The sequence below is a fragment of the Phocoena sinus genome, chromosome 5 (assembly GCF_008692025.1).
Source record: "Phocoena sinus isolate mPhoSin1 chromosome 5, mPhoSin1.pri, whole genome shotgun sequence".
Classification (NCBI taxonomy): Eukaryota; Metazoa; Chordata; class Mammalia; order Artiodactyla; family Phocoenidae; genus Phocoena; species Phocoena sinus.
The window spans coordinates 13,139,131-13,164,168 of record NC_045767.1 but is presented as its reverse complement, the minus strand read 5'-3'; the positions used below and the strand labels follow the sequence as shown (position 1 = coordinate 13,164,168).

The 25,038-nt window shown below is 35.4% G+C and overlaps 2 protein-coding genes across 9 annotated transcripts in view; one reads left to right on the top strand and one right to left on the bottom strand.

The window, feature by feature from the left end:
* The window catches only part of SCLT1 (sodium channel and clathrin linker 1), a 260,510-nt gene extending 238,276 nt beyond the window's left edge, over positions 1 to 22,234 (bottom strand). For 2 of the 3 annotated variants that reach the window (XM_032632761.1, XM_032632760.1), the window contains exons 1-2: positions 21,717 to 22,234; positions 3,257 to 3,324 (exon numbers count right to left, since the gene is read on the bottom strand). In XM_032632761.1, coding sequence (XP_032488652.1) covers positions 3,257 to 3,324; positions 21,717 to 21,750 — 102 coding nt within the window. In that variant the 5' untranslated portion in view covers positions 21,751 to 22,234. The remainder of the gene's footprint in view (positions 1 to 3,256; positions 3,325 to 21,716) is intronic. The other variant, XM_032632762.1, reaches the window with a different exon arrangement.
* Positions 22,235 to 22,363: 129 nt separating this feature from the next.
* Positions 22,364 to 25,038, top strand: part of C5H4orf33 (chromosome 5 C4orf33 homolog) — a 90,846-nt gene continuing 88,171 nt past the window's right edge. For all 6 annotated transcript variants that reach the window (XR_004350117.1, XR_004350118.1, XM_032633534.1 and 3 more), the window contains exon 1: positions 22,364 to 22,669. Coding sequence is in view for 4 of the 6 variants with exons in the window: in XM_032633534.1 (XP_032489425.1) it covers positions 22,520 to 22,669 (150 nt within the window). In the remaining 2 variants the exon portion in view is untranslated. The remainder of the gene's footprint in view (positions 22,670 to 25,038) is intronic.

The window sequence follows — 25,038 nt, the reverse complement described above, 5'->3', positions numbered from 1 at the left end:
CTTTAAAACAGTCCAACTGAGGGCTTCTCTGGTGGCGCAGTGGTTGAGAGTCCGCCTGCCGATGTAGGGGACACGGGTTCGTGCCCCGGTCCGGGAAGATCCCACATGCCGCGGAGCGGCTGGGCCCGTGAGCCATGGCCACTGAGCCTGCGCGTCCGGAGCCTGTGCTCCACAACAGCAGAGGCCACAGCAGTGAGAGGCCCGCATACCGCAAAAAAAAAAAAAAAAAAAAACAGTCCAACTGAAATTTCCTGAGAAAGACCCCTGCAGTTCCAGTCCTGGTAGAAGACCTGGCCTGAAACAATCCTTTCTTTTCATTTACTAATACCTTCTCGCTCCCTCCCTTCTTTCTACCTATAAAAGCCTTCCATTTTGTACAACCCCTCCTAGTGCTGCTGATTCTTAAATTTTTGAATAAAGCCATTAGTTCTTCAAAAAATAAAAAAGAATGAAATAATGCCATTTGCAGCAACATGAATGGACCTAGAGATTATCATACTAAGTGAAGTAAGTCAGACAGAGAAAGACAAATACCATATGATGTCACTTATATGTGGAATCTAAAAAGATGATACAAATGAACTTACTTAAAAAACAGAAACACACTCAGACTTCGAAAACAAACTTATGGTTACAAAAGGGGAAAGGTTGGGGTGGGGGGAGATATATTAGGAGGTTGGGATTAACAGATATACACTACTATATATAAAATAGATAATCAACAAGGACCTACTATATAGCACAGGGAACTCTACTCAATATTCTGTAATGACCTATATGGGAAGACAATCTGAAGAAGAATGGATATGTGTGTGTGTGTGTGTGTATATATATATACACACAAAGAATGTATATATGTGTGTATATATATGTATATATAGGAATCACTTTGCTGTATATCTGAAACTAACACAATGTTGCAAATTGACTATACTCCAATATAAAATAAAATAAAAATAAATAAAATGAAGTATCTTTAAAAAGTTACATATAATTATAAGAAGGGAATAAGTTCTTTTTTAAGATGAATTATGAACCAAATATATTAAATATATGAGCTATTCAACACATTGGAAGACTCCAACTTTCTGTTTAAATCCACAGAATTTATGTATCATTAGTTATTATAAAGGTATCCTGTATTTTCCTAAGAAATAATGCTATACAAAAAATCTTAAGGCAATCCACAGAACTTACTTTGATCCAAAAGAAGTCTAAATGATCATTATGTAGTAATAGTACTAAAGAATTTTAACTATCATTTATCATACAGTTTCTAGAGAAAATTATGTTTGAAGTACCAACTTAAAATATAAGAAATAAATATCAAACTCTTGCAGGTTTGTTTTTTTGATACTGGAAAAAGGTTTCATAAGGTATGTCCACTTAACACAAGAGCTGGCAATTTTATGGTACCTAGTGTGAGAAAGAAGGGACAGTTCACTGGGACTTTATTTTGAAAAACAGAACTAAAAGGCATGAACTGTTTGTATTTCCCAAGCTGATCATGACTTTTTACATCTCCACTTTCACTGTATTTGGCACACAGAGCTCAAATAATGTTGGAAGATATGTAGGTAGGAGGGAAGAAGAGGAAAGATACAGCTGTTTAATTAATCCTACAAATATTTATTGAGTATCTAACAAGAACTGTTCTAGGAACTTGGGAAATGCAGCTGAACAAAAAGGGCAAACAAATTTATGAAGAATTTCTGTTGCTAGTAGCAACGGCTAAAGTTACAGTGACAAGAGATCTGAGCCAGTGCTCCTGGGTCCCATTTACTCTCTGATAATGAATAGTTTAACTCCTACTTCTATGTCTTCCTTTAGTACAAAATAAACAGAAAACAAAAACAAAACAACAACAAAGAAAGAAACTCCTCCTGAGCATTTTATCAGAAACCAGAATAATGCTTCTGGGGTGAAAAATCCCCAAGGATGCACTACATATGACCAAGGATATGGACGTTTCTGCTAGAAAGCAGATTAAACTCGCTTTCATGCTCTCATATCACCTCCCACTCACTAGTGCAAACTACCCAGTGAAAGGCAAGACCCATGAGGACTAGAGTCATGAGACAGCAACATGTTCTGAAGAGATGGTAGACTGCAAAGGAATCAGGCAGTAACAATATATTAACACTAAAAATAAGAAATAGAAATCTAGATTTGACTTATGACTACAAGAATAGTACATGTAAGAGAAGAATGTGTACCGTCAAATAATTAAAGGAGCTATATAATTTCACTGAAGAGTACACTACTAAATAAGGTAAAACTTTTCCCTACTTGGTATGTTACCATCAGGCTTTAATTAATTATAATCACAGTACACAATGCAGGGACACTTAAAGGGCTATGGAGAGTCATTATTTTATCTGGTAAAACCATCTTTCATAATCAAGTCAGACACAGATTCCAGGAGATATGATGCAATTCCATGCCCAGAGGTCTTCTCAGGCTTTAAAATCAATCTTTTGTTTGAATCCTCCCTCTTCAGGCATATTCTATATGACATTAAGCAGAAGCAAAAGAACCTAAGAATCTAAGCAAAATTTAGAGGCTACTGGATTATGAAAGATTTTCTATTACCTAGTATCTTAAAAATAACTTCCTTTTAATTTCTTAAAAGCAATTTCAGTTTTAATTACAAGATTTATTTATGCCAAAAGCAAACCAATTCTTTATTGATTCAGTGGATAACTACCACTAACCTAGGAGATATTTTTCTTTTAATATCCTATAACTCAGAGTCCACCAGTAAGTATACCTTATCTGTCAAAAAAAAATTTTTTTAACACAATATTTAAATTAAAAAAATACACCAAGAAAAAAATATTAAAACTATATCATATATTATTTACTGTTTTGAGTTAGTTTATGCTCTGTCATAATTTATAAGAATTCAGAGTTAAAGTTTACAGTTGGATGTATCTTGAGAAATCCATTTAGGATGTTTCAAAAATCTAATGAATTCTCATTTTAGAACTCAGACATTTTAACACTATACATAATACGTAATCTCAAACTCCGGAGGGAAAAACACAATTTCTATGGTCAAAGAATTTACAGTCATTAAATAAAAACAAGTTTTCCTCCTTACAAGAATCAAAGTTGTAAGCAAACTTTTAAAGTGCTATGGGCCACTTCACATGGAATAATCCTAGGTAGCATTTATTCTACATTTGTATTCATGTTGAGATGTTTACAACCAAATTTGTACTTAATTTGTTAGGCCTCAATTTAATTTACATACCTGTATCGATGAATATTTGAAACAATTTTCCATTTGATACCGTCTAAGAACTTCATTTAGCCTTTGATCTGAAACAAAGAGAAGAACAAATCTGTAGTTAATTGGGTAATGTTCAACTTTTAAAAAGTAGAAATAAAGTAGATATTATTTGATACATCTAATGCAAAACTGCTAGTCGCCACTGTTGTTCAAAATAAAATGAATCATCAATCTCAACACACCATTTTAGAATTTAAAACTAGGCCATTCTATATACCTAAGCCAAATAAGTACTACCAATGGGAAAAAGAACAGCTACAAAGAACTAATTTTTCTGATCCTATAAATTTTAATTCTCAGTCTCTCCTGGTTTGCTCTTCAGGTTACTAAAGTCAAAAAAATATTCTCCACGTTTATGTTTTTATTCCTGCTATTAGAAGTGAAAAGAGTTGGAAAGACAAGGCTAAACCATTCCTGTTTAGAAGTTAAAATCTGCTGGAATTCTCTTCCAGGACAAACCTCCACACAGAGGAGAAACTACAGGACAAAGTATCCAAATTAAGCAGGAATGGGCAAGAGACAATGGAAAAGAAGGTCCAGAAGAGCTCAGAACTCTCAGCAAGTACAAGGTAATATTTTTATTTGAAGCAAGAAAAGCAACATACAATAGAACATAGCACCCAACAAATATACAAAACTCATTCTTTCAAGATCACATGGAACATTTAAAACTGATCATTTCCTGACAAAAGGGTAAGTCTCTTTTAAGTTTTTGAATATTCAAGTGGGATTTATCTCAGGGATGCAAGGATTTTTCAACATTCACAAATCAATCAATGTGATACACCACATTAACAAACTGAAGAATAAAAGCCATATGTTCATCTCAATAGATGCAGAAAAATCTTTTGATAAAATTCAACAATGATTTATGATAAAAACTCTCCAGAAACCAGCCACAGAGGGAACATATCTCAACACAATAAAGGTCATATATGACAAACCCACAGCTAACTTCATCCTCAAAGTATTTCCTCTAAGATCAGGAACAAGACAAGGATGCCCACTTTCACCACTTTTATTCAACATAGTTTTGGAAGTCCTAGCCATGGCAATCAGAGAAGAAAAAGAAATAAAAGGAATACAAATTGGAAAAGAAGAAGTAAAACTGTCACTGTTTGCAGATGACATGATACTATACATAGAGAATCCTAAAGATGCCACCAGAAAACTACTAGAGCTAATCAATGAATTTGGTAAAGTTGCAGGATACAAAATTAATATACAGAAATCTGTTGCATTTCTATACATTAAAAACAAAGTATCAGAAAAAGAAATTACGCAAACAATCCCATTTACCACTGTATCAAAAAGAATAAAATACCCAGGAATAAACCTACCTAAGGGGGCAAAAAACCTGTATTCTAAAAACTATAAGACACTGACGAGAGAAATTGAATACACAAACATATGAAAAGATACTGGGTTCTTGGATCGGAATAATCAATATTGTTAAAATGCCCATACTACTCAAGGCAATCTACAGATTCAATGCAATCCCTATCAAAATACCAATGGCACTTTTCATAGACCTAAAACAAATAATTTTAAAATTTGCATGGAAACACAAATAGCCAAAACAATCTTGAGAAAGAAGAACAGAGGTGGAGGAATCATGCTCCCTGACTTCAGACTATACTACAAAGTTACAGTAACCAAAACAGTATTGTACTGGCACAAAAGCATAGATCAATGGAACAGGATAGAGAGCCCAGAAATAAACTCATACACTTATGGTCAATTAATCTATGACAAAGGAGGCAAGACTATGCAATGGATAAAAGACAGTTTCTTCAATAAGTGGTGCTGGGAAAACTGGACAGCTACATGTAAAAGAAGGAAATTAGAACATCTCTAACACAATATACAAAAATAAACTCAAAATGGTTTAAAGAGCTAAATGTAAGAGTGAAAGCCATAAAACTCCTAGAGGCAAGCAAAGGCAGAACATTCTTTGACATAAATTGCAGCAATATTTTTTGGATCCTTCTCCTCAGGCAAAGGAAATAAAACCAAAAATAAACAAATAGGACCTAACCAAACTTAAAAGCTTTGCACAGCAAAGGAAACCATCAACAAAATGAAAAGACAACCTATTTAATGAAATATTTGCAAATGACATGCCTGATAAGGGAATAATATCCAACATATATAAATAGCTCATACAACTCAACATCAAAAATACAAATAACCTGATTAAAAAGTGGGCATAAGTAGTGAATAGACATTTTTCCAAAGAGGAAATGTGCCAATAGGCACATGAAAAGATGCTCAACATCACTAATTATCAGGGAAATGCAAATCAAAACCACATTGAGATATCACCTCACACCTGTCAGAATGGTTATCATCAAAAAGAACACAAATAACAAATGTTGGCCAGGATGTGGAGAAAAAGGAACACTTGTACACTGTTGGTGGGAATGTAAATTGGTGCAGTCACTGTTAAAAACAGTATGAACGTTTCCCAAAAAACTAAATATTGAACTACTATATGACCCAGCAATTCCACTCCTGGGTATACATCCTATAAAAACAAAATCACTAATTCGAAAAGATACATGCACTCCAATGTTCATAGCATGCATTATTTAAAAAAAATTTTTTATTGGGGTATAATTGATTTACAATGTTGTGTTAGTTTCAGGTGTACATATAGCATGCATTATTAACAATTGCCAAAATATGGAAGCAACCTAAGTGTCCATCAACAGATAAATGGATAAAGAAGACAGAATACAACTCAGCCATAAAATGAAGGAAATTTCCCCATCTGCAGCAACATGGATGGACTTGGAGGGCATTATGCTAAGTGAAATAAGTCAGACACCGAAAGACAAATACTGCATGATATCACTTATATGGGGAATCTAAAAAAATACAACAAACTAGTGAATATAACCTAAAAGAAGCATACTCACAGATATAGAGAACAAACTAGTGGTTACCAGTGGGGAGAGTGAAGAGGGGAGGGCAATATTGGGGTAGGGGAGTAAGAGGTACAATTATTAGGTATAAGCTACAGGGGTATATTGTACAACATGGGAAATACAGCTAATACTTTATAATAATTATAAATAGAGTATAACCTTTAAAAATTGTGAAGCACTAAAAATTGTACACCTGTAACTTATATAACATTGCACAGCAACTATACTTCAATAAAAAAAGAAGAAAAACTAAAACTTAAAATAAATAAATGAGTAAGTCTCAACAACTTTCAAAAGACTGAAGCTGAAGAGGAGAATATACCACTCTAAAATATGCCTCTTTGTCATAAGGATTATTTTAGGCTGGTAATTTTTAAGAAACAGCAGAATAGAAAAAGCTCTGAAAACTGAGTAGAAGTTACCATTTTGTAAAAGACATTTACATTTATAAGGGAAAACTCCATTTGTAAGCATGTCTCCCTCTCTAGACCAGAAAGAGAAAGATGACTCTAAATTTCTAGAAACTCTTTATGAATAGAGAAGGTAATGACTTAAATTTGCTTAACAACTTTACTCCTGTTTACTGTGTTTTTCCTGGTAATTTCTCATCTCTTCTTTTGTCTTTATCTGAAGATGTTATTTAAGATTGTAGCTTGGGCCATTTGAAGGAGTTTTTCTCAGTTTTCCCAGGTCTCTAATGTATACAGAAGATAAATATGTTATTAAACTTGTTTGTTTTTCTCCTATTATTCTGTCTTTTACTATAGGAGGTCCCAGGCAACAACCTAGAAGGGTAGAGGAAAATTATTTTTGCTCCCCTGCAAAGCCAAAGAGGTCCTATTACCTGATAATAGCACAGTTAGGCTAGAATGAAGAACCAAAAACTACAGGAAAAATCTCCATAATGTAAGAAATTACTTTTCAATAACCTATTGGCCTCAGGATGAATTACAAGACAAACTTAAAAGTATTTTGAACTCGATGATAGTGAAAATGCTGTACCTCAAAACTTAAAGAGGAAAAATCCCCTGCACAGCAAAGAAAACTATCAATAAAATGAAAAGGCAACCTACTGAATGGGAGAAAAGAATTGCAAATCATATATCTGAAAAGGGGAACAGATCTAAAATAAACAAAGAACTCACACAACTCAATAGCGAAAAAACAAACAACTGGATTAAAAAATGGGCAGAAGACCTGAATAGACATTTTTCCAAAGAAGACATACAGATGGCCAATAGACACATGAAAAGATCCTCATCATTAATCATCAGGAAAACACAAATCAAAACCACAACAAGATATCACCTCATTCCCATTAGAATACCTATTATCAAAAAGACAAGAAATAACAAGTGTTGGTGAGGATGTGGAGATGGGTACTGTTTGTAGAAATATAAACTGGTGCAACTACTATGAAAAACAGTATGTAGGTTTTGGTTCCTCAAAAAACTAAAAACATAATTCACATGACCCACCAATCCCACTTCTGAGTATTTATCTAAAAAAAATTAAAACACTAATTTGAAAAGATATGCACCCCCATGTTCATTGTAGCATTATTTATAATAGCCAAGATATGGAAACAACCTAAACATCCATTGTTGGATGAGTAGATAAAGAAATTGTGTATATATACAATGGAATATTACTCAGCCAAAAGAAAAGAATGAAATCTTGCCCTTTGTGACAATATGGGTGGACCCTGAGAGCATGATGCTAAGTGAAATAAGTAACAGAGAAAGACAAATACCATATGAAAAGAGAGAAACCAAGGTCACTGACACAGGGAAGAGACTGGTGGTTTCAAGAAGTGGAGGATGGGGGCAGGGAGAGGCAGGGAAAAATGGATGAACTGGTTCTTTTTTTAAAAAAAAAAAATAAATTGAATAAATCTTTTAAAAAGAAAAAAGATATGAAACATTCTTGAAAGCAATGAAAGAAAAATAAATCGAGATATATTCCTTGCTCATCACCAAAAGCCACAATATTATTAAAATGTCAATTCTTCTTAAATTGATTTAAAGATCCAGTACAATTCCAATAAAAGCCATTTTGTAGATATGGACAAACTTGTTTTAAACATTGCATTGAGTAGTCTAGACAACACTGATGAAGAAGTTGATGAACTCACACTTCTCAATTTCAAGATTTACTAGAAAGCTAAAATAATCAAGAGAGCATGGTATTTGAAACAAACAGACACAAAGATAAACAGAACAGACAGAGCCCACTAGTACACCTATGAAAATTCAGACAACTTGACGTTGGTCAAAGGAATAAAGGCACATTAATACAGAAAGTACAGACTTTTAGTGTTTAGTCATCATCAACAAATGATGAGGGTACAAATCGATGACCATAAGAAAACAAAGACACAAACTCTGTACCATAGACATAAATTCATTCAAAATCATTCATTGTCTTAAATACAGAGTACAGAACTATAAAAATTATAGTGGAAAATTTGGGAGAAAATCCACATGAGTTCTAGTATTGATAATTAGTTTTCATATCCAACACAAAAAGCACAATCCATGAAAGAAAAAATATTGATAATGTAGACTTTATTAAATTTAAACTACTTACTCTATGAAGGACAGTGTTCAAAGAATGGAAAGACAAGCCCCTGACTACGAGAATATATTTTCAAAACACATAACTGAAGAAAGATTTTGCATGCAAAAATACTCAAAGAACTAGAAAAAAAGCCACAATAAGAAAAACATACCAAATTAAAACAAATATGGCAATATGAGTAGACACCTTACAGAATAATATATACAGGTGGGAAATAAGCATGTATAAGTTGATCAACATTAGGAAATCATTGGAAAACGATAAGCACTGTGCATTGGGGAAAAGCAAATTAAAATAACAATGAAATATACGGAAATATGTATACATATGGCTGATTCACTTTGGTGTGCAACAGAAACTAACACAGTGTTGTGAAGCAATTATACTCCAATAAAGATCTATTTAAAAAAATAACAATGAGATGCCCTACCCATAAAACTAAAATAAAAAATAAAATAAAATATAGATGGAAATGCAACAAGAATAGCTAACATTTTGCGAAAGAAACCGGGGCGGGGGGACTTGTTTCTACCAGGTATCAAGATTTATTATAAAACTATAGGCATTTGGACTGCGTGACAGTTATATAAGGATAAACAAAACTGACCAATGGAAGAGAATCCAGGATCCCGAAGTATACCCATGTATATATGAGCACTTGAATTGTGATCAAAGGGGCACTCCAGAGCAGTGAGGGGAGAAGGACAATCTTTTTGTAAGTGGTTCTAGATCAGCTGGATACGCTCATGGAAAAGAACAAAACATCACCCATAAAAATCAATTTTATGTGAAATGAAGATCTAACTGTGAATGCCAAAACAATAAATTCTAAAACAAAACAAAAAGAATGTCTCTATAGCCTTAGGATAGGGAAAGATTTTTTTAATCAAAACACAAATAGCACTAATCATAAAAGAAAAAATGATAAACTGGACTACGTTAAAATTAAGAACTTCTGTTCATCAAAAAGAGACTGTTAAGAGAGTAAAAATGCAAGCCACAAACATGGAGAAGGTATTTCCAACACCTATAACTGACAAAGGGCTTATTTCTAGAATATACAAAGAACTTCTATCAGTTAAAAGACAGGCAATCCTATAAACACAGTGGTAAAAAGACTTAATTAGTATTTCACAAAAAGGTGCCCAACAAACATAGAAAAGCTGTCAACCTCATTAGACATCAGGAAAATACAAATTAAAATTACAATAAAATAAAGAGCTAAGGCTAAAAGACAAATGCTGGTGACAACGTGGAATAAAGAAAACTCCCATACACTGCTGATGGGAGTGTAAATTAGTAGAATTTTAAACACAAATATAATTCCTAGGAATATACCCAACCAAAATATGTGCACTTGAGCTCCAAGGGCCATGACAAAAAATGTTGGTAACAGCATTATTCTCAATGGCCCCCAAACTGGAAACAACTGCAAGTATCTATCAAAAGAAGAATAGATAAAAGTGATAAATTTATAAACTAGAATATTCTATAGCAATGAAAATGAACATACTACATCTCCATTCAAGAGTATGAATAAATCTCAAAAACATAACATTAAATAAAAGAAGCCAAACACAAGAAGGACGCATGGTTTATGATTCCATTTATATAAATTTCAAACACAGGCAAAACAGTTTTTACAGTGTAAAATTAAAGATATTAGTTATCTTTGATTATCTTTGAGGAGGAGGACATGGGTATGATCACAAGAGGGCTTCTGGGGTGCTAGCAATGTTCTGTTTTTTGACCTGGGTTATGGTTATATGAGTTTTGAGCTTTGTAATAATTCTCTTAGCTTTATATTTGTTTTCTCTATTTTCTGCATGTTACACATTAGCAAATATACATATATATGCACATATATATTAACTATACAAATAAATTTAAAAATATAAAATTACACACACAAAATGTATACATTCTACACTGTTAACTTCAGAATAACAGTTTCTTCCTTGAAAGCACACATAATTTGGTGGAGAAATATGACATATATGTGATTCTGATAAAGGAATAAGTAATTATAAAGTATTAATAATTTAAATCATTTTTAACTTTGAGTTTAAAAGGAATTATTCCTTTTTTTATTGTTACCCTCAGAACTTTTAAGAGAGTTACCTGACACATAGCACTAAAATTAGGATCTAGTTTCTGCTTATTACTCTTCTCTCACAGTCTCAAAAGGAGGTTGGAGATAAGGCCAGGGATATAATAATTCCAATACAAACTACTTCTTTTTTTTCCTGATAGGGTTTTAAATAAAAAACACTAAATCTGATGTCCTCAGTAAATAAAATAGGTTAAGAAGTCAATTGTGTATTAATGAGAGAAAACAATCTTCATAGACTGACTTTAATCTGGAGCAAATTTTACTATAACTTAAATCTACCATTTCCTTCACTGAACAAGCACTTATCTCATTGTTTAATTTGCATTTTCTGGATTACTGATGAGATTGACATTTTCATATGTTTAGTAGCTCTTCAGGTTTTATTTTTTGTAAATGACCTATCATATTCTTTACCATTTTTCTATTAGTGTGAATGTATTTTTGTTTGTGAAAAATTTTTTAATTGTGAATGGTAATCAACTCTTCATTATATTTATTATAAATATATTCTCCTTTCTTGTGGCTGGGCTAGTCATTATATTGATGATGTTTCTTGTGATATCCAAGTTTTTATTTCTAATGTCGTCTATTCATATATATTTTCCTTTCAGTCAAAAATGTTTGTCTCTTTAAGAAATCTTCTATGATCCTGAGATCAAAAAGACACCCTCTTAAAATTTTTTCTGAAAGTTTAAAGAGAATTTCTTCCTTCAATCAATCTGGAGATAATTTTTCTACATGGTGTGAGAAAGTATCTTTATTATTTTTTCTTTCCCATTTGGATACCCAATTATCGTAGCACCATTTGTTGAACAGCCTATCCTTTCCCACTGATTCATGTTGCCTGTTCTTTCAGATAACAAATGTCTGGAGATGTATGTGTTTGTTTCTGCGCTAACTGATCTATGTACTTATCAATCTGCCAATATAATATTGATTTAATAACTGGATATTTATAATCAGTCTTAATAGCTGGTAAAATAAAATTTCCCACCTTGATGCTCTTTAAAACTCTTTTGGCTACTCCTAGCTCATCAACATAGATTTTAGAATCATGTTGTCAAATCTAGGTTTGGGATTGCATTGAATCTACCCATTAATTTGCGGGGAAATTGACATGTTTACTATATTGAGTGCTCTAATCCATAAATTTGATATGTTGCTCCATTAATCTAGGTCTTCTCTTATGTACCGAATAATTTTCTAATGCTAACTACCCTTCCATTGGTGGGATGAACCCAGTATGAAGATGATTGTATGTATATTATATATCTACACACACACAAACACACACATGAACTTATATTCATTGATGGATTCAATTTATTAATATTTTATTTAGGATTTTAGTTTCTGTGTGCATAAGTAAAACAGGCCTATAATTTTCTTTCATGCAAGTGTCTTTGCTGGGTAGTAAAGAAGACAGACACTGGGTTCAAACTAGACTGCCTGGGTTCAAATCCCAGTCCAATTACTTTTTAGTTATGAGATAACCTTGAAACTGTGGTGGCACTTATCCAGGAGGTTTTTATCTATGGTTATTGAACAGATGGGTATGAGAACTGTAAAATCAAACTCAGGATAAGGTGTTACCAGGCATGTGCTACAGAAAAGCAGGGGCATAATCACATTAAGATTACTTACAAGAGAACAGATGAACCAATGGGAAACTGTTACAGCCTATGTAAGAAAGTAGTAAAAACAAACTGGGAAGGAGTTAAGGAAATGGAAGAAAATGAAGGTTTCAAAGAATAGAGGTCTCAATGAGGTCAAAGAACAGTTATAGTGGGAGTAAGATATTCGTGTTTAAGATTTCAAAAGTAGGGCAAATTGAATAGGACTTCTGCTTATGCTCAAGATAAAGTAAAATGGCCCACTTTCCCACCTGACACACCAAGAAAAAACAAACAAATGAAACAATGGTTTGCCAGGCAAACACACATCATACACTGATAATGACGGACACAAAACAAATGAAGTAAGGCCTGTGATAGTCCCAGCTTACTGACTTGAGCAACATTTCTGGCCACAGAACAAGGAGGGAAAACGCAGGCAGAGATCAGCAAATCCTTTGAGCTAAGGAGATGAAGCTGAGACTCAGTGGAAACCAAGTAAACTAGAGTTGGCAGGACAAACAATAGGAGAGAAAGCTGTACAGAGAGAGAACTCCATATATATAAGATCTGTGAAGGGTCTGTCTTGCATAAACAAAAGAGTACTAACTCTTTATTAAAGCAATTGAGTTTACAGTTTAAAATCTTCCCACAAAGAAAGCTCTAGATCCAGTTGGCTTCACTGGTAAATGCTACCAAACGTTTAAGGAAGAAATAATACCAATTCTACACAAACGTCTTCCAGAAAACTTAAAAGGACAAAGTATTTTTCCAAGTAATTCTGAGGCCAGCATTACTTGATACCAAAACCAGACAAAGACATTAGAAATTTTTTTCTTTTTAAAGGCTTCAAGGGACTTCCCTGGTGGTCCAGTGGGTAAGACTCTGCGCTCCCAAGGCAGGGGGCCCAGGTTTAATCCCCGGTTGGGGAACTAAGAGCCCACATGCTGTGGCACGATAAAAAAAAAATTTTTTTTTAAAAGGTGTTATGTACACAGATGTTAAGATTTTAAATAAACTTTTTAGATAATCAAATTCAACAATATATAAAAAAGATAATACATTAGGACCAAGAAGAGTTTATCTCAAAAAGGCAGGTTTAACATTGAAAAGTAATCTATATAAATCGCCCTGTTAAAAAACTAAAAATGGAAAAAACATCTGTTCATCTCAATAAATGCAGAAAAAGTATTTGGAAAAATAATCCAACACTCATTCTGATAAAAACTCTCAGAAAACTGGGAATAGATATGAACATCCTCAACCTAATAAGAATATCTATGAAAAAACTACAGCTAGTATCATATTTAATTTTGAAAAACAGATGCTTTCTTCCTAAAATCAGCAACAACACAAGGATGTCCACTCCAACCACTTCCGTTCAACAATGTACGCAAGGTTCTAGCCAGCACAATAAAGCAAGAAAATGAAATGAAAGGCATCCAAACTGGAAAGGAAGAAGTAAAACCATCACCATTTACAGATGAAAAGATTGTCAATGCAGAAAATCTGATGAGCTCCATATAAAACCTACTAGAATAAGCGAGCTTTCAAAGATGGTAGGGTAAAACACACACACACACACACACACACACACACTCACGCACAAAAAGTATTTCTATATACTAGCAATAGTAATTCAGAAATTGAAAGTAAAAGAATAAAACCATTTACAACAGTATCAAAAACAGCAATACACAGGGAAAAATCTGACAAAATATGTGCAATACCTATATACTAAAAATTATAAAATATTACTAAGAAAAAATTAAAGAAGAGCTGTATCAATCAAGACATATATTTTTTCATTTGTCAGAGGACTCAATATCATTAAATGAATTCTACACAAATTGATCAAGAAAGTCAATACAATGCCTATCAAAATACCAGCACTTTTTTTTGTAAAACTTGACAAGCTGATTCTCAAATGTATATAGAAGTGCAAAGGACCTATGATAGTCAAAACAACTGTGAAAAAGAACAAACCTGAAAGGCCAACACTATCTGACTTACTATAAAACTGTAATAATCAAGAGAGTAGGATACTGGTTTCCAGATAATCAACAGAACAGAAATGGATCTACACAAATATATACAATTGATTTTTAACAGACGCAAAGGTAATTTAATGGAGAAAGGACAGTCTTTTTAATTGGGCATCCATATACAAAGAAAGTGAACCTTGACCTTTACCTTACACCCTGTACAAAATTTAACTCAAAATGTTTCATAGATTTGAATGTAAGACCTAAAACTACAAAACTTCTAGAAGACCACATAGAAGATAATCTTTGTAGCCTTGAGTAAGGCAAAGATTTCTTAGATATGACACATCCATAAAAGAACAAATTGAAGAACTGAACTTCATCAAAATTAAAAACTTCTGCTCGGTGAAAGACACTCTTAAGAGAATGAAAAGAAAGAAAGAAAGAAAGAAAAAGAATCCAACCCTACTGGTTATAACACCCACTACAATAATGAATTCTTCACTCCTTAGTTTGACATACAAGTCCCTCTTTTTTGTTTTTTTCTTAAGCAGAGGAAACAATCACTTTTTTTCTTTTTAACATCTTTACTGGAGTACAATTGCTTTACAAAGGTGTGTGAGCTTCTGCTTTATAACAAAGTGAATCAGCTATACATATACATATGTTCACGTATCTCTTCCCTCTTGCATCTCCCTCCCTCCCACCCTCCCCATCCAACCCCTCTAGGTGGTCACAAAGCACTGAGCTGATCTCCCTGTGCTATGCGGCTGCTTCCCACTAGCTATCTATTTTACTTTTGGTAGCGTATATATGTCCATGCCACTCTCTCACTTTGTCACAGCTTACCCTTCCCCCTCCCCATATCCCCAAGTCCATTCTCTAGTAGGTCTGTGTCTTTATTCCTGTCTTGCCCCTAGGTTCTTCATGACCTTTTTTTTTTTTTTTTTTTAGATTCCATATATATGTGTTAGCATACGGTATTTGTTTCTCTCTTTCTGACTTACTTCACTCTGTATGACAGACTCTAGGTCCATCCACCTCACTACAAATAACTCAATTTCGTTTCTTTTTATGGCAGAGTAATATTCCATTGTATATATGTGCCACACCTTCTTTATCCATTCATCGGTTGATGGACACTTAGGTTGCTTCCATGTTCCAGCTATTGTAAATAGAGCTGCAATGAACATTTTGGTACATGACTCTTTTTGAATTATGGTTTTCTCGAGTATATGCCCAGTAGTGGGATTGCTGGGTCATATGGTAGTTCTATTTTTAATTTTTTAAGGTGCCTCCATACTGTTCTCCATAGTGGCTGTATCAATTTACATTACCACCAACAGTGCAAGAGGGTTCCCTTTTCTCCACACCGTCCCCAGCATTTATTGTTTGCAGATTTTTTGATGATGGCCATTCTGACCAGTGTGAGATGATATCTCATGGTAGTTATGATTTGCATTTCTCTAATGATTAATGATGTTGAGCATTCTTTCATGTGTTTGTTGGAAGTCTGTATATCTTCCTTGGAGAAATGTCTATTTAGGTCTTCTGCCCACTTTTGGATTGGGTTGTTTGTTTTTTTGATATTGAGCTGCACGAACTGCTTGTAAATTTTGGAGATTAATCCTTTGTCAGTTGCTTCATCTGCAAAAGTTTTCTCCCATTCTGAGGGTTGTCTTTTGGTCTTGTTTATGGTTTCCTTTGCTGTGCAAAAGCTTTGAACTTGCATTAGGTCCCATTTGTTTATTTTTGTTATTATTTCCATTTCTCTAGGAGGTGGGTCATAAAGGATCTTGCTGTGATGTATGTCAGAGTGTTCTGCCTATGTTTTCCTCTAAGAGTCTGATGGTGTCTGGCCTTACATTTAGGTCTTTAATCCATTTTGAGTTTACTTTTGTGTATGGTGTCAGGGAGTGTTCTAATTTCATACTTTTACATGTACCTGTCCAGTTTCCCCAGCACCACTTACAGAAATACAAAGGATCATGAGAGATTACTACAAGCAACTCTATGCCAATAAAATGGACAACCTGAAAGAAATGGACAAATTCTTAGAAATGCACAACCTTCTGAGACTGAACCGGGAAGAAAGGGAAAATATGAACAGACCAATCACAAGCACTGAAATTGAAACTGTGATTTAAAATCTTCCATCAACAAAAGCCCAGGACCAGATGGCTTCACAGGCGAATTCTATCAAACATTCAGAGAACAGCTAACACCTATCTCAAACTCTTCCAAAATATACAGAGGGAGGAACACTCCCAAACTCATTCTACGAGGCCACCATCACCCTGATACCAAAACCAGACAAGATGTCACAGAGAAAGAAAACTACAGGCCAATGTCACTGATGAACCATAGATGAAAAAATCCTCAACAAAATACTAGCAAACAGAATTCAACAGCACATTGAAAGGATCATACACCATGATCAAGTGGGCTTTATCCCAAGAATGCAAGGATTCTTCAATATACGCAAATCAATCAATGTGATATACCATATTAACAAATGGAAGGAGAAAAACCATATGATCATCTCCATAGATGCAGAGAAAGCTTTTGACAAAATTCAACACCCATTCATGATTAAAACCCTCCAGAAAGTAGGCATAGAGGGAACTTTCCTCAACAAAATAAAGGTTTCAATGTGCTGAAAACATAATCGTCCTCAATGGTGAAAAACTGAAACCATTTCCACTAAGATCAGGAACAAGACAAGGGTGCCCACTCTCACCACTATTATTCAACATAGTTCTGGAAGTTTTAGCCACAGTAATCAGAGAAGAAAAGGAAATAAAAGGAATACAAATTGGAAAAGAAGTAAAGTTGTCACTGTTTGTAGATGACATGATACTATACATAGAGAATCCTAAAGATGCTACCAGAAAACTACTAGAGCTAATCAATGAATTTGGTAAAGTAGCAGGATAAAAAATAAATGCACAGAAATTTCTAGCATTCCTATACACTCATGATGAAAAATCTGAAAGTGAAATTAAGAAAACACTCCCATTTACCATTGCAACAAAAAGAATAAAGTATCTAGGAATAAACCTACCTAAGGAGACAAAGACCTGTATGCAGAAAATTGTAAGACACTGATGAAAGATATTAAAGTTGATACAAATAGATGGTGAGATATACCATTTTCTTGGATTGGAAGAATCAACATTGTGAAAATGACTATACTACCCAAAGCAATCTACAGATTCAGTGCAATCCCTATGAAACTATCACTGGCATTTTTCACAGAACTAGAACAAAAAATTTCACAATTTGTATGAAAACACAAAAGACCCCGAATAGCCAAAGCAATCTTGAGAAAGAAAAACGGAGCTGGAGGAATCAGGATCCCTGACTTCAGGCTATACTACAAAGCTACAGTAATCAAGACAGTATGGTACTGGCACAAAAACAGAAAGATAGATCAATGGAACAGGATAGAGAGCCCAGAGATAACCCCACACACTATGGTCACCTTATCTGTGATAAAGGAGGCAGGAATATACAGTGGAGAAAGGACAGCTGCTTTAATAAGTGGTGCTGGGAAAACTGGACAGGTACATGTAAAAGTATGAGATTAGATCACTCCCTAACACCATACAGAAAAATAAGCTCAAAATGGATTAAAGACCTAAATATAAGGCCAGAAACTAACAAACTCTTAGAGGAAAACATAGGCAGAACACTCTATGACATAAATCACAGCAAGATCCTTTTTGACCCACCTCCTAGAGAAATGGAAATAAAAACAAAAATAAACAAATGGGACCTAATGAAACTTCAAAGCTTTTGCACAGCAAAGGAAACCATAAAGACCAAAAGACCACCCTCAGAATGGGAGAAAATATTTGCAAATGAAGCAACTGACAAAGGATTAATTTCCAAAATTTACAAGCAGCTCTGGTAGCTCAATATGAAAAAAACAAACAACCCAATCCAAAAATGGGCAGAAGACCTAAATAGACACTCCTCCAAAGAAGATATACAGACTGCCAACAAACATATGAAAGAATGCTCAACATCATTAATCATTAGAGAAATGCAAATCAAAACTACAATGAGATATCATCTCACACTGGTCAGAATGGCCATCATCAAAAAATCTAGAAACAATAAATGCTGGAGAGGGTGTGGAGAAAAGGGAAAACTCCTGTACTGCTGGTGGGAATGTGAATTGGTACAGCCACCATGGAGGACAGTATGGAGGTTCCTTAAAAAAACTACAAATAGAACTACCATATGACCCAGCAATCCCACAACTGGGCATATACCCAAGAAAACCATAATTCAAAAAGAGTCATGTACCACAATGTTCACTGCAGCTCTATTTCCAATAGCCAGGAGATGGAAACAACCTAAGTGCCCATCATCAGATGAATGGATAAAGAAGATGTGGCACATATATACAATGGAATATTACTCAGCCATAAAAAGAAATGAAACTGAGCTATTTGTAATGAGGTGGATATATCCAGAGTCTGTCATACAGAGTGAAGTAAGTCAGAAAGAGAAAGACAAATACTGTATGCTAACACATATATATGGAATTTAAGAAAAAAAATGTCATGAAGAACCTAGGGGTAACACAGGAATAAAGACACAGACCTACTGGAGAACTGACTTGAGGATATGGGGAGGGGGAAGGGTGAGCTGTGACAAAGCGAGAGAGTGGCATGGACATATATACACTACAAAATGTAAGGTAGATAGCTAGGGGGAAGCAGCCGCATAGCACAGGGATATCAGCTCGGTGATTTGTGACTGCCTGGAGGGGTGGGATAGGGAGGGTGGGAGGGAGGAAGATGCAAGAGGGAAGAGATATGGGAACATATGTATATGTATAACTGATTCACTTTGTTATAAAGCAGAAACTAACACACCATTGTAAAGCAATTATACCCCAACAAAGATGTTAAAAAAAAAAAAAAGACAGTATGGTACTGGCACAAAAACAGAAATATAGATCAATAGACCAGGATAGAAAGCCCAGAGATAAACCCAGGCACATATGGTCACCTTATCTTTGACAAAGGAGGCAAGAATATACAAGTCCCTTTTTGAACAGGTCCTTAAGGACTATCATGTCTCCCTTATCAGATGGAGGTAGAAGAATGGTGTACAGCAAATATGCTAGGACAAATGAAAGGAGGCCAAAATCAACAGAAGGCAATGAAGATAAGGTCAGAGGTAAGTGGGAAAAGGGCAAGCTTTCTACATTTACCTGAACTGGTGTTCAGCTGGTCAACTAATGGGGTCACCCACCAGCTATACCTGGTATGTGAGGTCCAGTTATAGGAAAAAAGGGGAGGTTCACAGACGTCTAACACTCATTCTCATCTCTTCATGCAAACCCTACCATTCCATGCTCCAATTTCCTGAATAAGTAGTTATTTCAAGCCTCTGAGCCTTTGCTTCTTCTGCTCCCTCTGTCTGAGGATTCCCTTCTTCCATGCCCTTGTCTTCTGGTGAACTCATTTTTCAAGAAATAATTTACTATGCTTCTATCGTTCTCTCTGGTATTTGGACTTCAGTTTTATTTAAGAATTGTTGCTGGTGAATTCCTCTAAAACTCATAGTTTATGAGTGCCTCGGGAACTCTCCCCACCCCAACCAAACTACTCAACACTAATTCTTGTCCCACACCACTCAGATGGTGGCCAGCTAGTCCTCCTTATGGGATAAGGGATATTCCCACTTCAAACCTAAGAAACAATGCTAATGTTATAGTATCATTATGTCATTAATGATTTTAGGTAATATAAACTGTGCACTTAAAATGTGCTAGACACCATGCTAAGTGCTTTATTTGCATCATCTCATTTAATCCTCACAACAACCCCATGAGGGCTATTGTGCTATTATACCCATTTTACAAATGAAAAAATTGAGGTATAGTGAAGCTAAGTAACTTGCCCAAGGTCAAAGACCTAGAAAGAGAGCTAAAAGATGAGCCCAGACAGACTGAATCCAGAGGCTGAGTTCTCAACCACTCGTCTATGATGCTTCCAAAATGGAATGTACCACTTTTTTCCTACTTTCTCCATTGCTCAAGCAAGCCAAAAACCTGAGTTGCCCTGTACCTCTTTCTTCCAAATCCCTTCATCTCCAATCTCACTGAACCTATCTTAGTTCACTTCTTACCTGGATAATGACAACAATTGCCTAACTGCACTCTGCTATAATGCATGTTCCTCATAACAGCCAACTGGGCTTTTCAAATAAATCACAATCTGATCAGGTTACTCCCAACTGAACTCCTTTCAGTGATTCCTATAACCTGTGCAATGGTCCAAACTCCTGAACACACAGCAAACAAGGTCCTTTACTATCTAGCCAAATTCTCTCCTTTCAGCTCCATTTGCCATTTCCCTATATACATCATATTCCATTCAAACCAACCTTCTTAAAAGTTTCTAACAAAGCATATTGCTAATCCCTTCAATGTTGTAAATATTGTTCTACTCGACTACACAGTTCTTTATCTAGTAATTTTATATTACTGCTTCAAGTTTCAGCCCAAATGGCACCTTCCTTGACCACAGTAAATTATAACCGTGTAAGAGTTAATCTTTGTTTAGCACTATGTCAGATACTATTCTAAATCCTATTCATATTTTAACGGTCATTTAATCATTTGAACAATGATTCAAATGATTTCCTCATTCAAGTGAGGAAATTGAGGCAAAAGAGTTGTCAGTTGCTGCCACTTCAGTGTATTTATGGAATTTATATACTTCTCTCCTCAAATTAAATTCTTGAGGGTAGAACAGTCTTCCTTATCTTTGTAATAGCTATGCTGGTATAGCGCCTGGCACATAATAGAAACAGGAGGAGCTCAATGAACATCTTTTGAACAAATGGCCAGAGCTGTCTCTCTAGGTTCTAACTGCAGACTTGGAAACTCTTCCTGGCCATTAGCCCTCTAATTTCTCCAGAGCATGCGAGGAGCATAACAAAAACGCATGTAGCAGAGTCCCACATAAGCTTAAGGAACCTAACAGTATTTACTAAACGGTTCTGCTGAAATGTATACATATCTTCATATATACCATCAAGCTTTTTCTGCAGCTACCTTCTTTTAAGTTTTTACAAATTTCCATGCACCCAACAGGCATTCAGAAAATGCTAGTCAACGATGACGACATTAAACATTACATATAAGAATTCTAGATAAAGGAATGTGGAGCTTACTCTGATCTCGCAGAAAGTCGATTTCTGTGGCCATTTGGATACAATTTGTTTGACGCTTTCACCACCTTTACTTTTCCTAAAAAGGCACAAAGCTCGCTGTGCGGGAAAACAAATCTAAAGCAACGCTTCGGAGGTTGTCTACCAGTTGAGCGGTGTAATCAGCATCCTACTCACGTGGCGTCAACAGCCCCGCCGCACCTCCTTCTCTCGAGTCCCAGCCGAGTCCCTCGCTCAAGCGAGACACAAGATTTCAGGTTTGCTGGGGACCCGCCAGGTGAATTCTGTCCCACGTTCACCCGAATCCCAGCCAGGTGGGACCAGTGTTGTACAGGCGTCCCGCGGGTCACTCGGCGCCGTGTTGGGCCACTCAGGAGAGCGCCGAGAGAGCTGGCGGGCAGCCGGGTGGCGGCGTCCTTGGAGGAGCGGGGAGCGACTGCAGGACTGCCGAGAAGCCCGGGCCAAGCAGCGGAAGTCCACTCGGCCCGCCCTGCGACTTTGAAACCGGTGCCCCAGACCGCTCCTTGGAGACGGTGACGCCGCCTGCGTCATCACGCAGACGTCTGTGTTACGTCATCGCGCTTCCTGGACTTCTCTCACGCTATTGGTTGTCTGTCAAGCGATGGGCGGAGCTGTGGAAACCTGGATGACAGCCGGCTGAGCCACCTGTGTGGCGGCGGATAAGCTGCTGGGCCCGTGTCCTAGGATGGCTGGGCCCAGCGGCTTTTTTTGTTTTTTTCTTTTATTCCTTTTTAAAAAAGAAAACCTCAAAAATGTAAACATAGGGCATTAACTACATATTTTAAATGCCCCCGTATCTTTGTTACCTAACACTTCCGGACTGGGAGAACTCGCTGGCCAGAGCGGATGGTTGGAAAGCACGTAGGTTTCTGCGTCTGCGGTCTGAACCCAGACTGGCGTCTTCAGAGTCTACCTCCAAAGCTGGAGGATTCTGGGTATGAATTTGGTAATCCCCAGGAACCAAGTACGTGGGTCTTTGAAGAAAGGACACAGCTGTTGTTTAGATAGTTAACCGCGTGGCAATAAGACATGTAGTTAGAAGTACTCCAAAGATCCTGCAAATTCAGCAGTTATTTCTCTAGAGATAACTTTGATCCCTCAAAAAAAGATGGAAAGACAAATTCACATTTTTTGCAAGAAATAATGAGGTAAAACTTTACATTTGTATATCGATTACAATCCCCATCTTTAAAAAATGATTATGTCTGGATTTAAAGCTCATCATTATTTTCAAAAGTTAACATTAGAGGAAATTTCAATCCCAGCAATCAGAACGTTAACTTGAAGCCAGCCTCCAGTTTTAGTGATTTTTAATCAAATATGTGTTTTTATGGGTTGAGGTAAAGTTTCTAAATAGACATGTAGAAGTAGTCGATTTAGCTTTCTTTTTAACAGTTTAAGAAGTTTTTGTTGTTTGTACTCATAGTGTTATATAAACAAAGTAATGTTAGCAGAATGTATTAAGAAATTTTTTAAATGCGTCCAGCTGTATCCAGTTAGGTATTCGAAGTCCTGTTACAGGTCTTCTCCATACTCACTATTAAGAGAATGAGATAGACCTTCCCCTAAAGACTGGTTGTTACATATGGAGGCACATCTAATAACTATAAAAACTTTAATTTAGCTTTGAGTTAGTGAAGATTGAACTTGATCTGGTTTTTAGTGGCCATGAAGTTAACACAAAAACTTGTTGGAAGAAAAAATTGAAAGTGGAAACTCCAACTCTTTTTCGAAGTCAGTGTGTGGCTTTTTCTTCAGGAATGTCTCTCTGACTCCCCCAACGACTTGTTTGTATCTTCCCCTACATTTGAACCTTGCATACTGTCATAGGGTGATTTAACTTGGCACCAAAGAAGTAGTCATAAACTTAACTCTACATTTACACTAGAAGTTGATAAGATATTAGTATGGGTGAAAGCAAACAGTACTTTCTGGATGTAAATGATGAGGTGGTCTTCACACTGCAAAAATTAAATATCCGAAATTGGAGTTTTTATCTCTGTACTTGAATTATTTGGCCTAGATGGTCAAGGTCAATACAAACTATATAGTTTTTGAGTTTTGAGGTGTGGTGGTTTGTTTCTTGGTGGCTTTTTTTTTTTTTTGGTTACAAGATATTTACTGGTTGAATTTTAATGAAGTACTTTCAAAATAATTTTCATCTGTAAGAAACAAAGTTGCTATGATTTCACTTATCTTTATCTACTCTAGTGTTCTTCCTTCTTAAAGCTTCCCTTCTGTTCTCTACCCACTTACCACAAGGTAGGTGCTTCCTTTGTACTTACTTCGTGCTTCTTTCTGCAGTGTCTATCATATTGTTTTGTAGTTTGACTCCAGGCTCCATCATAGCACCTGGAACACAATGAGCACTTAATAAGTATCTGATGAAGGAATTAATTTAAAGAATGTGTGTGCATAGGAAGTATCTATTACCATAATTGAGTACAAGGAATGAGAAGGAGAGAAAAGTACTTAGTATGTATTTAACCATTATCTAGTCACTAATTCATGTTTTTTATATTGATATATTTCTGCAATAAGGAAAGCCCTAAAAATTAATAGATTTCACTAATATTAATTTATGCAGTAAATTGACATTGAGTACCAAGTACTGTGGGGAAAGCATCATGAAGAATACAAAGTTGGAAGTTTAAGCTAGGATCAAAACTTCTTTATAACATTGTCTGATATTATTAAATCCCATAAAAAGTGATTTTTTAAAAAACTCTTAATAGTTATGTTTATTTGACCAACCAAGAGAAGGATGGCCTAGAAATTCAATCTCTCTTTTTAAGCTTATATTTTTATTATTATAATTATTGTAGTAAAAAATACATAACATGAAATCTACTCTTAATTTTTAAAGTGTCAGGCACAGTATTGTTAACTCTATGCACATTGCTGTACAGCAGATCTCTAGAACGGTTTCATCTTGCGTGACTAAAACTCTGTACCTATGGAACAACAACTCCCCATTTCCCTCTCCCACCAAAAGTGATTTTTATAAAACAAAAATAATCATTCTGTTAAAACAAACACAAAAGTTGTTTTTCCCCCAAGAAAGTTTTTTAAAGTATGTTATAAGCAGAATATATTTAGGCTGAACCATGTGAAATTGTTGATTTTTTCCAAAATTTCATATGGCTTAGCTTAATATTTTAACTGAAAATATCTGAATAATGGCAACACCCCAGTGTAATATCTGCTCTTGCAGATGGGGAGAAAATTACAGTAACTTTACTTAAACCTGTAGAATATGCCTGCTCTTCTCAGAGTAGCTGTGACGCTCAGGTGTAGTGACTCC